The 18,066-nt window shown below is 41.3% G+C and overlaps 1 protein-coding gene across 1 annotated transcript in view; it reads right to left on the reverse strand.

Moving 5' to 3' along the window:
* Positions 1-1,508: 1,508 nt before the first annotated feature.
* The window catches only part of oaf (out at first homolog), a 33,921-nt gene continuing 17,363 nt past the window's right edge, over positions 1,509-18,066 (reverse strand). Inside the window, exons 2-4 of the mRNA XM_003222799.3 lie at positions 11,205-11,339; positions 7,842-8,022; positions 1,509-5,164 (exon numbers count right to left, since the gene is read on the reverse strand). Coding sequence (XP_003222847.1) covers positions 4,890-5,164; positions 7,842-8,022; positions 11,205-11,339 — 591 coding nt within the window. The 3' untranslated portion in view covers positions 1,509-4,889. The remainder of the gene's footprint in view (positions 5,165-7,841; positions 8,023-11,204; positions 11,340-18,066) is intronic.

Genomic DNA, 18,066 nt, shown 5'->3' on the forward strand with positions numbered 1-18,066 from the left:
TACAGATCCACCTAACCGTAGTTTTGTCTAGCCCACATTTGACTAGTTTGTTTGCCAGAAGGTCGTGGGGGACTTTGTCGAAGGCCTGACTGAAATCCAGGTAGGCTACATCTATGGCGTTCCCTGTATCAACCCAACTCATAACTCTGTCGAAAAAAGAGATCAGATTTTCAGTGTATGCATCTATCTAGCCCAACATGCACAAAAGGAGCCCTTTGTATCATACCTGGTTTCGGACAGATCTAGGCTACAATTCAACATAATTGTAGCATAACTATCCCCATGCAAATGTCAATGCCCGGATGCCATTGTTCCATGCATTATTACAAAGTGTGATATGCAATTACAATGCACAAACATTGCTGTATGTGCAATTTCTCTTCGACCGCTGTCATCCAAATAAGTCCATTGTACAATGGGAAGCAGTTCGACCTGTGGAGTGACATTAAGATTTATTAATATTATGAAATTCTCTGACTGGACGAGCTTAGATAAGGAAGTGCATTGTTTGAGTGCAAATCAGTCTCTAATTTTGTAGAGCTGCGGTGGCTCAATGGGTTAAACCCTTGAGCCGGCTGAACTGCTGACCTGAAGGTTGGGTTGCTGACCTGAAGTTTGCCAGTTCGAATCCACGAGATGGGGTGAGCTCCCGTCTGTCAGCTCTAGTTTGCAGAGACATGAGAGAAGCCTCCAAACAGGATAGTAACACATCCAAGCATCCCCTGGGCAATATCTCTGTAGAAAGCCAATTGTTTCACACCAGGAGCAACTTGCAGTATATTCCCAATTTGCGTCTGACACGATAAAAAAAACCAAAAACTCGGAATCTCATTCTGATTAAGGAAGGAATCTAGATTGGTGTTCCTGGAAGTCTCGAGATGCCACAATCCAGCTTTTAAATAGCTCATTTAGGGTTCATCTACACTGCAGAATGAATGCAGTTTGACACCACTATGGAGCCCACGGTGGCACAGCGGATTAAACCACTGAGCTGCTGAAATTGTTGACATCCGAGGAGCGGGGTGAGCTCCTGCTGTTAGCCCCAGCTTCTGCCAATCTAGAAGTTCGAAAACATGCAAATGTGAGTAGATGAATAGGTACTGCTCCAGCAGGAAAGTAACGGTGCTCCATGCAGTCATGCTGGCCACATAACCTTGGAGGTGTCTATGGACAACGCTGGCTCTTTGGCTTAGAAATGGAGATGAGCACCAACTCCCAGAATGAGACAAGACTAGACTTAATGTCAGGAGAAAATCTTAACTTTACCTAGCACCACTTTAATTGCCCTTGCTCAATGCTGTAGAATTAGGGGATGTGTGATATGGCATTTCCAATTCTTGTAGCTTTCTTTGCTCATGTGCTTGGTGCACATTGCCCTCTTATGAACAATCACGGAATTACACAACTATATTATTTGGCAGCACTCATCTAACAAAACCTTGTTTGTACAAAATCTCATTATGCCTCTGCTTAGTCCCTTTCTAGGAAAGACAGACACCTGGAAAGGCTTCTCTTTTTTCCAAAAAATTTCTCAATTTATTCACCTTAACATATGATAAATAATTCATTTAAAAAATAATTTCCATTCAAGTTTTGCATTTCATTCACTTCACTTGGCTTGGTATTTTTTTCTTCACAAAACAGAAAATAATAGTTGCAAACCAAGCCTCCTCCCCATCTGCCTCTTTGTCCCTGGAGGATGACATACAAGAGCAATCTTGCGATTAAATACAACCCTTGTTTTGAAACGAGGCCCAAAGGTTTTCAGCGGCAATGGATTGAAATATCCAGCGTCAAGTGAGGAAAGACAGAAGGCACATTGTGGTCGGAGGAAGGACGAGGAGGAGATCCCAGAGCAGAGATGGAAATCGTTGCTTGTTTCATTCCTGTATGAAAGAAGAAATTGGAAATATTGCGTTGCTGTGAGTTTTCTGGGCTGTATGGCCATGTTCCAGAAGCATTCTCTCCTGACGTTTCACCCACATCGATGGCAGGCATCCTCAGAGGTTGTGAGGCCTGTTGGAAACTAGGCAAGTGAGGCTTATATATCTGTGGAATGTCTAGGAAACAATCAGGGCCAGCTAACACCTCCCAACAAAGGATTCCCCCAGGCAGGAAGCAGCCAGGCTTTGAAGCTGTACTATTTGGAACTCGTGCTTATGTTGCACTAAAAAAAAAAACTGTGCCACAAAGGCTCTCATGTATTTGAACCTCTTTGGGCAATATCACATAGATAGTATATACTAAATGAACAAGCGCTCAGAAATATTAAGGCAGTGATTGTCCTCCTGGAAATAATTAAAAAATGCCTGAAATCTGCCTATGCATATTTACTTGGAAGTAAGTTCCCAATATTCTTTATATTTAAAGGTGTTTCATGGATAGGAAAATTCATTTGCTGACTCCCTGCAAGTACAGTGCAACCCTTGTATCCATGGGAAATACATTTCCATTGCATGGATACTTTTATTTCAGTTCTATTGAAAGGATATACTTCCAACACAATACCATAGAGTTGCACTGGAGGAGCTACAAAATGCCTATAGAGGACATATTTAGTTGGATAAATGAAACTGGATATAGTCCCGTAGATAACCCTATGTAACAACATTTGAAAAGTTTTCTGTTCCTGGTTTGAAAATGTTATTTCCTGTTTAATTGTGCAGTACTTACGTTGAAAGCAGTTGTTATACTACAGAAAGTTCATTTTTGTGGCTGCCACAAGCTATGTTCAGTTGGTTGAGACTCAACGAGATATTCATTGAACAACTATAGCAAAGCATTGCTGCAGCATGTCCCACAAAAATAAAGTTCTTGGTTTAATAAACTTTTCCCATGTTTTTATAATGGAACCAATTAGGAAATGACATTTATAATCTAGGAACAAAAAAATGTGTTACATAGTGTGATTGTCCAAAGGAAGTTGACCATAGATGATCTGGAGGGTCTACAAATGCTTGGGAAAGTGTTCTCCTTAGGAATCTTTAAGTCCTCTGGAGCAACTCCGGCCAAAATCTGAGCTGGTCATAGAATCACTCTGGAGGATCTACAAATGCTTGGAAAGTGTTCTCTTTAGGATTTTTTAGGTCTTCTGGAACAATGTGGTCAACATCTGAGCAGATCATAGAATCACTCTTGAGGGTCTACAAATACTTGGGAAAAGGCTCTCTTTAGGACTTTTTAGGTCCTCTGGAGGGACTGTGGTCAACATCTGAGCTGATCATAGTAGAATCACTCTTGAGGATCTACAAATACTTGGAAAGTGTTCTCTTCAGGACTTTTTAGGTCCTCTGGAGGGACGGTGGTCAACATCTGAGCTGATCATAGAATTACTCTGGAGGATCTACAGATGCTTGGGAACATGTTCTCTTTAGGACTTTTTAGGTCCTCTGGAGCAATGTGGTCAACATCTGAGCTGACCATAGAATCACTCTTGAGGATCTACAAATGCTTGGGAACATGTTCTCTTTAGGACTCTTTAGGTCCTCTGGAGCAATGTGGTCAACATCTGAGCTGATCATAGAATCACTCTGGAGGATCTACAAATGCTAATACACATAATGGTGCAATCCACAAGAATTAACCTTCTAATTCATCAACTTTAATCCTCCACAATTCATGAAGTAAGGCGAGGTCCCATCAAACCTTCTCCTCTCTTCTCATACCTCACTCAAGTCAAAAGGTGGGTATATCTACCAGGGATCGCCACTGTTTGATCTGATCACATTTTGGGTCTGATGTGGACACAATGCATAGACATTATAATTTCTTGGTCCTGAACGTAAGCTACTCTGGCACAGATCTTCAGGCACAGACACAGAAACACTATTTTGGCTTCTGTGATTTTCAGTGGCAACATTTTCCTCCTAAAACATGTTAGAAAACTCAGAAAACAAGACAGTAAAACTGGGGTGTGATTGGCACACTCTCCTTTTGGGGAGGACCAGTTAGAACCAAGAGGCAGGGCTCCTGACTCAGTTCCCCCCCCCCCCCCCCCCCGTGGAGTATGGGTTATGGGATACTTTATGTTCGGTCACAACTGCTATATCCTGCAGTGGTCACAACAAGCATTCATTCAAATAAATAAGCACTGTTTTTATAGAGTCTGATGGTGTTGGCATTGAAGAACAGTTGCACCAGAAGAATAGAGATTCCTCACTCATCCTGGTTGTTCTCTTATCTTCCTGAAAAAGTTACGTGACAAGATAACATAATTTTAGAGGATCCTTTCTTCTAGCTTGATACCAGCTATGATACCCAAGAGTCATGTACTTCTGCTGGGGAAGATCCATTGTATCCTGACTCTTTGTCTCCCTTTAGTGGTTGGATGGCATCCAGCACATCTGCTTAAATCTAGGCGAAAGTTGCTATTCCTCCACCGATGAATCCAATGAAACACCTTATACTCAGAGGCATTGTGTTATCCATCTCACCCAATAGATTCCTTCAATTTTCTTAGTTTTCTATATTAAGTGAAGCAGCATTGGGTCACATTGAGATTTTTTGGTTATCCAGACTGTCAAGACGACTGGCGGGCAAAGACATTTTGGGCTGGTCCTGACATTTCAGCAGTGCCCACTGAGTTCATGATGGAACACTGTCATCACATTAACAGGTCACTTTGTTCTTTGATAAAAAAATTCACAGGCGGATAAAGCTGGTGTCCAAAAGTCTGGGGAGAGCCACCAGTTGCATAGACTCGGAGACCGGCAGACCACACGAAAACTTCACATAATGGAGTCGTGCCCATTCTCCTCTCCTCCAGGTCTTTTGCTCCTTCCTTCTTTTTCAGAGCAGCCACCTCGGTAAATAAAGCGCAACCCAGCGTCCTGTACAAGAAGGCGGAAGGGAAGCGCCAACGGGACCAAAACGGCCGCTCAGGCTCCCTGCTAGGTCTCTTCGTCCCAAAGGCACAGCTGCTTCTGCGGCACGTAGTAGTCAAAGCTGTAGGCCTTCTGGCAACTCCGGATGCCGCACTTGTAGGAGGAGACCTTCCCGGCCGCATCGCGGTTCTTGCAGTACTTGAGCATGCAGGGGTACCACTCAATGCTCAGCCCGTAGCTACAGATGCATGGCTTCCAACGATCGGCACACAGGCGGCAACGCTGCAGGTCGGGCAGGTCGGTGGACTGGGGCAAGACCTCAAACATGGAGCCGTCCACTCCTGCAATGAACAGAAAAGGCAGAGAAAGTCAAAAGCTGTACCAAAATCCTCCCCTAGTTTTGTAATCCTCCAACTTCCTATGCAATAGAGGTGGCTCTCCAGATGGTTTACATCCCCCCCCCCAAAAAAACCCCCCCTCATAGAATCATAGAAAAGTCGAGTTAGAATAATAATAATAATAATAATAATAATAATAATAATAATAATAATAATGCCTCAAGTACCACCTCCCAGCAGCAAAGAACTGGTGGGATCACAAACCTGCAAAAGTATTGGAAAATGAGCACGCAAAGATACTGTGCAAAGATACCGAATCCAGACTGACAAAGTTCTGGAACACAACACACCAGACATCACAGTTGTGGAAAAGAACAAGGTTTGGATCATTGATGTCGCCATCCCAGGTGACAGTCGCATTGACGAAAAACAACAGGAAAAACTCAGCCACTATCAGGACCTCAAGATTGAACTTCAAAGACTCTGGCAGAAACCAGTGCAGGTGGTCCCGGTGGTGATGGGCACATTGGGTGCCGTGCCAAAAGATCTCAGCCGGCATTTGGAAACAATAGACATTGACAAAATTACGATCTGCCAACTGCAAAAGGCCACCCTGCTGGGATCTGCACGCATCATCCGAAAATACATCACACAGTCCTAGACACTTGGGAAGTGTTCGACTTGTGATTTTGTGATATGAAATCCAGCATATCTATCTTGTTTGCTGTGTCATACAATAAAATAACAACAACTACAATAATAATAATAATAACACCATCCTAGACACTTGGGAAGTGTTCGACTTGTGATTTTGTGAAACGAAATCAAGCATATCTATCTTGTTTGCTGTGTCATACAATGTCGTTGTGTCAATAATAATAATAATAATAATAATAATAATAATAATAATAATAATAACTTTATTTATATCCCGCCACCATCTCCCTGTGCGGACTCAGGGCGGCTCATAATGTTACAAAAGTAACAGCGCAAATACATTAACAATATACACAGTTTAAAACACAAGAAGATGATAAAACAGAAGTTAAAACAAAGGTTTATACAACAGTAATAATATCAAACAACCACCAATGCAATTCAGCCAACTTCAAAGGTGGGAGGGGGGGGCTATAGCAGCAATATAAGATAAAATCATTAGATTAAAATACCCCGATGAAAGGAACCTAATAACATTCAGAATAGAATTATAATGAGGCTGGTCATCCAATAGCTGTCTCTCCAAAGGCCAGCCCAAACATCCAGGTTTTCAATTGTTTCCTAAAGGAAGAGACCTCATGGACCACCCAGTCCAACCCTATTCTGCCAAGAAGCAGGAAATCGTATTCAAAGCATCCTTGGCAGATGTCCATCCAGCCTCTGCTTAAAGGCTTCCAAAGAAGGAGCCTGCACCACACTCCACGGCAGAGAGTTCCACTGCTGAACAGCTCTCACAGTAAGGAAGTTCTTCCTAAGGTTCAGGTGGAATCTCCTTTTCTATTGTTTGAAGCCATAGTTCCGCATCCTAGTCTCCAGGACAGCAGAAAACAAGCTCCCTCCCTCCTCCCTATGACTTCCCCTCACATATTTATACATGGCTATCATGTCCCTTTTCAGCCTTCTCTTCTGCAGGCTAAACATGCCTAGTTCTTTAAGCCTCTCCTCATAGGGCTTGTTCTCCAGACCCTTGATCATTTGAGTCTCCCTCCTCTGGACGCTTTCCAGCTTGTCAACATCTCCCTTCAATTGCGGTGCCCAGAATTGGACACAGTGTGATTCCAGGTGTGGTCTGACCAAGGATCTCGACACTATACTTTACTGATGCAGGCCAAAATCCCATTGGCTTTTTTAGCAGCCGCATCACATTGAAAGACAAGATACATGGACCACATGGAGTAGCAGGTTCAATGTTGGACGAAGACTCCAAGAGACCAGGATTCAAATCCTTGCTCAGCTAAGGAGATGCATTGGGTGATCTTGCGTATTACATTATCTCAGCCTCAGAGGAAGATAAGAGCAAGATCCATCAGAACAAATGCCAAGAAAACCCTGTGATGGGCTTATTTTAGAATCACTTTCAGATAGAAATGACTTAAGAGCACTTTAATAAGTGATAATCTTAAAGCCAAGCTTTCACTTGGAGCTTAAGAGGCCAATGTTGGCACCAACTGAGCCTTCAAGCTTCCTACAACATTGGCTCCCAATGCAGAAGGCCCTCTCCCAAGTCTCCACATGGGACACAGAACAAGGACCCAAGAGATCTCAGACCTTGGGTAGATATATCTAGGTAGAGTTGCTCCTTCAAGTATCCAGGTTCCATGCCAGTTTGAATATCATCACCTTGAATGCAGACCTGGAGGAGATTGCCAACCAGAGCAGCACTTCTCAGACAGGTGTTATGTGCTGTCTGTCTCATAGTCTGGTCAACAATTTTGCAATTATTTGTCACTTCCAAGCCATCTTCTAGGGAAGTCCTGGGTGATTTCACAGACTGAAGAGGTGATAAAAAGATAATGCTCCTGCTGCTCGCAAGATTGAGAAATGGTGAGGGCTGCTTGTTGGTTGTCATTCAACCAGGCAATAAGCATCTCAACCACCATAAATGAAACAGGAACCCTGTCCATTTTTAAGTCCATCAAACCTATTAGCAAACCTTCCACTGGTAAGCAGCAGGGCCTCCTACCTTTCTCCAACCAGAACTTTACATCCTCTTCCCGGGTGTAGATGGCTTCTTTTGCCTCCGAACACACATTATAGATGTGGGAGCTGAGCTGGGCTCCTTTGCTGAAGTTGACTGCCACATCCATGCTTAGATGTTCGAGGGCACGTACTTCTTCCGCCTGGCGCACTGTCTGTGGATTTTTCTGGCAAAGAGGAAAACAAGAGAAAGGAGATAACATTTGGTCTTTTCCATCGTCTCTATTATTTCTAAATGGAGTGCTAGGTTAGACCTATCCAAGGAGGAATCCTGAAGCTGTCAAAGGACAAAGTGAGTGGTAGAAGCCATTGGACTGGACCTGGAGGGTCAACCTGGATAAATTGCACTGTTGTAGCCCGTGTTAATGTGGGATTTGTGTATTGATAGTGTTTAAATGCAATTTGTGCCATGCTTGTATTGCAACTGATTGCATCATCCAGAATGTACCATAGTGTGGAAAGAGTTAATTGCCAAGAAGCTATGATGACCTTGATGTGTGGCTGGAACTAGGGAGTATCCAGACACAAGTGTTTGTGGATAAGGATTGCATCATTTCAGTTCTGTTCAGTTGAGTTCTGTCTGCCTAGAGTTCAAGTCAAGTTCTGCTGGAGAACAGAGCAGTCCTGTGTTCGTCTGTTGTCTGCAAGTCTGTTTGTGTTGATTACTGCTGCATACAGTAAAACTTTGTAAATAGTTTTACCAACGTCTCTGAGTGTCTCTTTGTTCTGCGTTCCACTGTTTCCATCCAACTACTGCTGCGCTGCAAATACTCTGACAGCCCAGTCAGATTCTGAGTGCTCAGAACATGAGGAAGGGGATGCTGGGATAGATTCAGAGGGCCTAGAGGAGGATGGAAGTGGCCTTGAGAGATGTGTTTTGGAATCTCCTGGCAGTTCCCATGAGACTGGAGAAAGCGGTATCAGTTCTCATGAGAATCTGCCAGAAATGCAGACTGAGAGAAATGTGGGAGATGAATGTTTGTCCAGATCAAGGTGCTTGGAACTTCGGAGGCAGAGCATACAACAGAGACAGACTCGATTTTCCCAGTGGCTTAGAGATAAGGAGAGGAAAAGCAGGTGTGTGAGGAATGATGTTATGGGAGGGGTTGAGGCCTTTTAAATGCTTTCCTGTTGGTACAATCCTTTGTGAGAACAATGTTGTTTTCAGGGGAACAACTCTCGTTCCTGGTTCTATGTTTTTGGATTCATGTAGTCAAGTTTCTAAGTTTGTCCCTGTTTCTAGTTTCATGTGTGGCAAAGGTTGCCTGCCTTGGATTCATGCTATCATGTTTATGGATATACAGTAGAGTCTTACTTATCCAACATCCGCTTATCCAACGTTCTGGATTATCCAACGCATTTTTGTAGACAATGTGATATTTTGGTGCTAAATTTGTAAATACAGTAATTATTACATAATATTACTGCGTATTGAACTACTTTTCCTGTCGAATTTGTTGTATAACATGATGTTTTGGTGCTTAATTTGTAAAATCATAACCTAATTTGATGTTTAATAGGCTTTTCCTTAATCCCTCCTTTATTATCCAACATATTCGCTTATCCAACATTCTGCCGGCTCGTTTATGTTAGAGAAGTAAGACTCTACTGTATCTGTGGTCTGACTCTTGACACTGTATTTGAAAGTATTTTGGACTCTCGGCTATCTTGGAAATAACTTTTTAAACTTTGATTCTTCTTTTTAGATTTGCTTATTGTTTATATACTATTCTCTTAATAAATTTTATTTGCTGGATTACCATGACAGAGAGTGTGGTTTGGGATGATAAGATGTTTCAGGGCTCTAGTGCATTAGGGATGACCATTTGCAATGTCACAGGAAGTGGGATTTGGTGACTTTCCAAGGAGTGACCTGGTTATGTCATTGAGCATGATATAGACAACGCTATTCAAACTGAATATATTGAATCTGCCAAGTCAGGAAAACATACACTTTTCAAAGGCAGCGTTCTCACCCTGAAGTTTCTCCTCTTCAGGATTAGAAACCATTCTCAAAAGAGCAAGAAGGAAAAGTTGACATGAAGACTGAACAATCAGCAAGTAACTATTATTGTGCTACCAAGTGAAAATACAGGTTGAGTATTCCTTATCTGAAATGCATAGGGCCAAAAGCGTTCTGTGTTTTGGGTCTTTTCAGTTTGGAAGGCTTCCTATATATCATGAGATATCTGGAAATAGGACCCAAGTCTAAAAACGAAATTAATTTTTGTTTCATATACACAAAGCCTGAAGGTAACTTTAAATACAGTTTATTTTTAAATAATTTTGTGCAAATTTTAAATTAACATGGTTAGATATTAAAACAAAAGGTCAAAATATGAACTAGCCTCACCAGATAAAATACATGGGATTCTTTAAGGACTGTAGGACATTTGTTCTCCGAGCGTATTGGTTCCTTAGGACACTCATTTATTTTAAAACAGAGGGGTATTGAAGGACAGAGAGTCAAAGGACACTTTGTTCAAACCAGAGCCTGGGAAAGGTTAGGGTTTTGTGCCACAGTTCCCAAAACGCTCCAGAGAATGGTCAGTAGCCATGCCGGGCTGGGGAATATCGGGATTTGTAGTTCTAAAAGGATCCTTTTCCAAGCTATGAAACAAGAGATCAAAATGAGGTATTGAAACTTAGGACTTGAGCAAACTGTGGCTTATGGGAAGCATGAAAGACCTCAAAACTTGGTTTGCCAAAATGAAAACTGGAGAGGGCTATTGCACTTTTCATATTTTCAATATAATGCGATGTTTTGTTGCTAAATTCGTAAATACAGTAATTACTACATAACGTTACCATGTATTGAACTGCTTTTTCTGTCCATTTGTTGTAAAACATGATGTTTTGATGCTTAATTCGTAAAATCATAACATAACTTGATGTTTAATAGGCTTTTCCTCAGTCTCTCCTTATTATCCAACATTTCCGCTTATCCAACATTCCACCGGCCTATTTATGATGGATAAGCGAGAATGTACTGTATTTGCAAAATTATATTAGTTTGACACCACATCAATCATCATGGCTCAATGCAACAGAATTCTGGGATTTGTAGTTTTAGTATAATATTTAGCTCTATCTGGGAGCAATGGAGCCACAGCGAACTACAAATCCCAGCATTCTATAGCATTGAGCATTGAAATCAAATGCATACCAAACTGCTGTCATCATGTAATGATGTAGCTCGGCATCATTGTGTTGCCTATCCTAGAAACAGAGGAACTTTGTGTGCATCTACATTGTAGAATTAGCTTAACATCACTTTAAGAAAGCCTTGTTATTTTCCAAAAACAGTGAAATTTTCTCTGTTTGCTCTTCACGCTGTCCTTGGCCTCACCTGCCTGAGCTTCGCCATGGACTCGCTGGGGATGATTTCATTACGGTGAAGCCTGGTGACGAAACAGAGGGCTTGGAATTGGCTCTGTCCCCGCTCCAGTTCCCCCAGGATCAGGGCTCGGAAGATCTTCACCTCCTAAGAAAGATAGAAAGAGAGAGAGAAGGCTTGGTTGGCTTCAGAGTGCTGTGAATTTTTACTCATTCAAATAATAATAATAATAATAATAATAATAATAATAACCAGTACAAGAAAACCGCACTACAAACTAGCGCTGACAGCTGGCACAACAAAACATTGCATGGAAAGTTCTTTGACAAAATTGAAGGAAAAGCTGAAGAGGGGAAGACCTGGCTCTGGCTCATGAATGGGATCCTGAAGAAGGAGACAGAAGGCCTGATCCTTGCAGCCCAGGAGCAAGACATCAGGACAAAGGCAATTAATAATAATAATAATAATAATAATAATAATAATAATAATAATAATAATAGAAGACCTGGCTCTGGCTCACGAATGGGACCCTGAAGAAGGAGACAGAAGGCCTGATCCTTGCAGCCCAGGAGCAAGACATCAGGACAAAGGCCATTAAGGCCAAGATTGAAAAATCAGCTGATGACCCAAAATGCAGACTGTGCAAGGAAACCAACGAAACCATTGATCACATCCTCAGCTGCTGTAAGAAAATCGCACAGACAGACTACAAACAGAGGCACAACTACGTGGCCCAAATGATCCATTGGAACTTATGCCTCAAGTACCACCTCCCATAAGTAAAGAACTAGTGGGATCACAAACCTGCAAAAGTCTTGGAAAATGAGCACGCAAAGATACTGTGGGACTTCCGAATCCAGACTGACAAAGTTCTGGAACACAACACATCAGACATCACAGTTGTCGAAAAGAAAAGGGTTTGGATCATTGATGTTGCCATCCCAGGTGACAGTTGCATTGACGAAAAACAACAGGAAAAACTCAGCCGCTATCAGGACCTCAAGACTGAATTTCAAAGACTCAGTGCAGGTGGTCCCGGTGGTGATGGGCACACTGGGTACCGTGCCAAAAGATCTCAGCCGGCATTTAGAAACAATAGACATTGACAAAATCATGATCTGCCAACTGCAAAAGGCCACCCTGCTGGGATCTGCGCGCATCATCCGAAAATACATCACACAGTCCTAGACACTTGGGAAGTGTTCGACTTGTGATTCTGTGATATGAAATCCAGCATATCTATCTTGTTTTCTGTGACATAATAATAATAATAATAATAATAATAATAATAATAATAATAATTCTGATTCTTGCAGTCCAGGAGCAAGCCATCAGAACAAATGCAATTAAGGCTAAGATTAATAAATGCAATTTCCCTTGTGAGCTCAGAGATAGCTTTGTGTAGGCAAGTTGGTGGCCCAGCCGTGCGGCTGAGCTAATTTCAATATTTACCTTCTCTCCCTCTCAATGTTTGGAGTGATTTATAAGGTGCTAGATCTCTCACTCTGCTTGGCAGGAAAGGAAGGGTCCTTGTGTGGTCTTCTGGTGGGGTAGGTTCGGATCAGCACCTTCCTTCAGTGGCAATGGGGCTTGGAGGAGGAAAACAGGGTGTCTTGGGGATGTGAGAGAAATATGAACCATAACGATTGTAAAAATATAGGAATAATTGGAAGACAAGGGGGAACGCTATCCAGGGAAGATGATAAAATTAAATAGAAGGTAGTTACACTTACTTGCCTAGTGCAATGGAAAGGAATCAGGCTTGAATTGACACACTGGTGTCGACTGAATTTTTTAATGAAGTGATCCGCTTTGAAGGATATAAATAAATTAATAATAATAATAATAATAATAATAATAATAATAATAATTTTTTGAAAAGGTAAAGGTTTTCCCCTGACATTAAGTCTAGTTGTGTCCGACTCTGAGGGTTGGTGCTCATCTCCATTTCTAAGCCGAAGACCCGGCGTTGTCCATAGACACCTCCAAGGTTATGTGGCCAGCATGACTACATGGAGTGCTATTACTTTCCCACCAGAGCAGTACCTATTGATCTACTCACACTTGCATGTTTTCGAACTGCTACGTTGGCAGAAGCTGGGGCTAACAGCAGGAGCTCACCCCTCTCCCTGGATTCAAACCTGCAACTTTTGGTCTGCAAATTCAGCAGTTCAGCAGTTTAACCCAGTGCCATTGGGGGCTCCATAATAATAATAATAATAATAATAATAATAATAATAATAATAATAATAACAACAATATAATAATAATCATCATCATCATCATCATCATCTGCCAACTGCAAAAGGCCACCCTACTGGGATCTGCGCGCATCATCCGAAAATACATCACACATTCCTAGAAACTTGGGAAGTGTTCGACTTGTGATTTTGTGATAAGAAATCCAGCATATCTATTTTGTTTGCTGTTTCATACAATAATAATCATCATCATCATCATCATCATCATCTCTGGCAGAAACCAGTGCAGGTGGTCCCAGTGGTGATGGGCACACTGGGTGCCATGCCAAAAGATCTCAGCCGGCATTTGGAAACAATAGACATTGACAAAATTACGATCTGCCAACTGCAAAAGGCCACCCTACTGGGATCTGCACACATCATCCGAAAATACATCACACAGTCCTAGACACTTGGGAAGTGTTCGACTTGTGATTTTGTGATATGAAATCCAGCATATCTATCTTGTTTGATGTGTCATAATAAAATAATAATAATAATAATAATAATAATAATAATAATAATAATAATAATGGATCATCCAAAAGCCACCTACAGTTGTGAGACTGTTGGGCAATGGATTTACTTTGAGCTTTAGTTCAAACTTTCAAAGAGCGATCCAAGGCAATGAATTTGTATATCTCAATGATAAAACTTCAAGTTTGGGGAATTCTTGTTTAATACAGTTTTAAGCTTGGTGTATATTAATGCTATCAGTTTGTTTTACAATACAGTGCATTGCTTTTTGGACTCCTGCCTGGATAATTGTATTTGTTAAATGTCATATTTGCATTATGCCTTCCTCTGGATGTGTATTTTAGATTTCACGCTTTTGTATAATCTGGCTGTTGTTGTTTCACTTTGTGAAATGCCATGAACACTTAAATGGATCTATAAAGAAAGAGAGAGAAAGGGAGTAAAGCTCAGCACCTTGGACATTTCTTGCGACTTTACAGGTTATAAAATACACATGCCGTCTCAATTTGTGTTTACTATGTCACTGCATTGCAAAAGGTTTGCAGAAAAAACTGAACTGGTGGTACTCTAGAAACCAGAACTCTAGGAAAGTGATTTTTGGAAGGATTTTGGACACAGAGAAAACCAAGACAGGAATTCCAATACAGTAGAGTCTCACTTATCCAACACTCGCTTATTCAACGTTCTGGGTTATCCAACATATTTTTGTAGTCAATGTTTTCAATATATCATGATATTTTGGTGCTGAATTCGTAAATACAGTAATTATTACATAGCATTACTGTGTATTGAACTACTTTTTCTGTAAAATTTGTTGTATAACATGATGTTTTGGTGCTTAATTTGTAAAATCATAACCTAATTTGATGTTTAATAGGCTTTTCTTTAATCTTTCCTTATTATCCAACATATTTAATCTTGGACATTCTTAAAATTTTATATAATGTGATTTTATTTTGTAATGGTATCTGTTTTATATGAACTGTTGTTTGTAGATTGTTTTATATGAATTGTTGTTTTTACATTGTTTTCAGGCATTGAATTTTTGCCATTTACTGTAAGCTGCGTTGAGTCTCCTCGGAGAGAAAGGCGGGGTAAAAGTGATGCAAATAAATAAATAAATATTCACTTATCCAACGTTATGTTGGATAAGCGAGACTCTACTGTACTTGGAAGCAGTCTAGATCATAAAACATCCTTGCAACTGGATTTTTTTCATGCAAAATTAAAATAAAAATGCCAGTTCTCCATCTACCCAAAATTCGGACAGCACTAACTTCCACTCTTTCTACTTCCAAAGTTTCCATTCCTATCTGAGCAAGGCTTCAGTGTTGCTGGCACAACATGATCTTTCAAAATGCCACATCAGCTACACTGGAAGATCCCCTTTATTATTTCGAGCTGGCATGTTAAAACTCCAAAGCCAAACTGCTATCCAAACAAACCCTCTCTGGATGGAGAAATGGCTTCAGACAAAAGGAGAGAAATAGTCTTGGGGTGTGTGTGTGTTTGCAAGCATGCCAAAGCCAGTGCAAACACCTGCCAGGGATGGGCTCCCATATCAAAATGAACTTTGTGCAAACCTCAGGAATGTTTTACCTATTGATGCTTCTAGGATCTATTTATCTGACAAAGCAAGGATGGATTTATGCCACTTTAACAGCCATGACTCCTGGGAGCTGTAGTTTGTTGATCTGCTAGCAACAGTAGTACAGCCTGGCTTCTGTACTGATGGATAGGCATGTCCTATTGTAGCCTCCCACTATTTCACAGATCCTTGCACTTTTGATTAAATTTTTTTGAGTTTTTTATATATATGGAATACCATTTTGCTACACTGTTGTATACAAGAGGATTTGAGCATCCACAGATTTTGCTACCCAAGGGGTTTCCTCAGTAGATATTGAGGTTTGCAATGGGAGGAAATATCCCAAAGGCAGCCGATCTAAAGAGGGTTGATTCTCCTTTTGTTCCATCCAGCAACATTCCAAGAGAGGAATTTAATGCCTAGAGACTTTTTAGTCTGTTATCATCACCTATCGGTACAATGTTGGTTACGTTTTGCTGGATACAACCATTCTTAAGAGTTAACCAAATTAGCCGCAGGTGGAGAAAAAGTTATTATGTTGTGCTTAGCATTGCTTGCATGATGGACATCAGCCTTAGTCAGAAGCTTAAATATAAAGTCTAGACTCTAGAGGCTAGACAAGAGAACTTGACAAACTTAAGATACTTTTTTATTGTGTCAGAAGTGACTTGAGAACATACTTCTGGTGTGAGAAAATTGGCTGTCTACAGAGATATTGCCTAGGAGGTGCCTGGATGTGTTGTTACAATCCTGCTGGGAGGCTTCTCTCATGTCCCGCAAGCTAGAGCTGACAGAGAGGAGCTCACTCAGTCTCGTGGATTCGTACCGGCAACCTACAGGTCAGCATCCCAATCTTCAGGTCAGCAGTTCAGCCGGCACAAGGGTTTAACCCATTGCACGACCACGGCTCTACAAACGAAGAGACTGAGGACCTCATCACACTAGATCTTGGATCCACTTTAAATCTACTTTAAATCTACTTTAGGGAGGGGACTTTAAACAGCTCAGCCAGACAGGTCCTGCATCACAGCAAACTACAAACCCCAGATTCTGCAGGAGGCAGAAACCGGATTAAAATTGGATTCATGCTCTAATGTGATAAGGGACTGAATTGCACTCAAACAATGCATTTCCTTATCTAAGCTCGTCCAGTCATAATATCGCTAAATTTTAATGTCACTCCTTCCAATCTGCCGCCTTGGTTACGATTTGGATGGGTGACCTCCAGGGGATCTGTAGGATCAGAGAAAGAAACGGACAAAAACCACTTTTGCCTAAGAAAATGCTTATGAAATGTAAAGGAGGGTTGCCTTACTATGAGGCCGGGAGTGTGCAACTTGCTCAATGTTACTCAAAGCATCTCCATGTCCCAGACGAACTCCGAACCAGCTTTCCGGAATCCTAGTCCTGTGTTTTCTCAGCAAGGTTGACCTCAGGGACTATATATTCGGTTCTCTGCAAAGCCCTTTGCTCCGACACCGATTCCCTTCCAGCTGATCAGCCCTGAGCAAGTTCTTGGCTGAGTAAACAAAGAGTGCAGCCGGTGTCCAAGGTCTTTTGCAAAACTTCCCAGCTTGGCAACAGGTTCCAGCGCGACATCAACGCCTCCGCAGATATTCCAGCTAGAGGTGATGGGGATTCTCGGTAATTCAGTCTCCCAGAGGAAGAATATTGGGAAAATGATTCAGAGAACTGATTGAGAGACATTGATGGTGCAAGGGAAAAGGACAATGATCGAATATTTCCAGATTTGGCAGTTATTTATTTATTGTGTCAGAAGCAAACCGAGGGTACAAGTCGCTCCGTCTTCTGTGTGCCCAGGAGGGAGTCTCTCATCCGACATCAGCCACTGATTGAGGTTCCGGGTTTTAGCCTGCCACTTTTGGACTCTCGCTTGCTGAAGGTGTTCTTGCGAGCATCTCTGCAGATCTTAGAAAACTTTGGCAGTTAAACACGAGCCAATTAAGTTTATCCAAACTTGCTGTGATGTAACTAAGAAATAGCCTCACCAATCGATACCCAACAAACTCCAGATTCTATAATTGAGCGTACTTTGTGCAAATTAGAAATGGGCAAATTAGGTGTTATACCAATTAAAAGTCAACATCCTTGCTTTGCTGACTGTCTTTTTACAGTTTGCTCGAATGGGTTGCATGATTTGGAGAGGAAAAAAAAAACATGAATTTAATGAGATGGAACAGAGAAGGTGAAGGAAAGAATAGAGTACAGCAGATATGGATATCAGTAGTCTCACTTATCCAACATTCACTTATCTAATGATCTGGATTATCCAATGCAGTCTGCCTTTTAGTAGTCAATGTTTTTGTAGTCAATGATTTCAATACATTGTGACGTTTCAATACTAAATCCGTAAATACAGTAATTATTCCATAACACTGCTGTGTATTGAACTGCTTTTTCTGTCAAATTTGTTGTCTAACATGATGTTTTGGTGCTTAATTTGTAATATCATAAGCTAATTTGATGTTTAATAGGCTTTTCCTTAATCCCTCCTTATTATCCAACATATTCGCTTATCCAATGTTCTGCCAGCCCGTTTATGTTAGAT

Source organism: Anolis carolinensis, unplaced genomic scaffold (assembly GCF_035594765.1).
Source record: "Anolis carolinensis isolate JA03-04 unplaced genomic scaffold, rAnoCar3.1.pri scaffold_8, whole genome shotgun sequence".
Taxonomy (NCBI): Eukaryota; Metazoa; Chordata; class Lepidosauria; order Squamata; family Dactyloidae; genus Anolis; species Anolis carolinensis.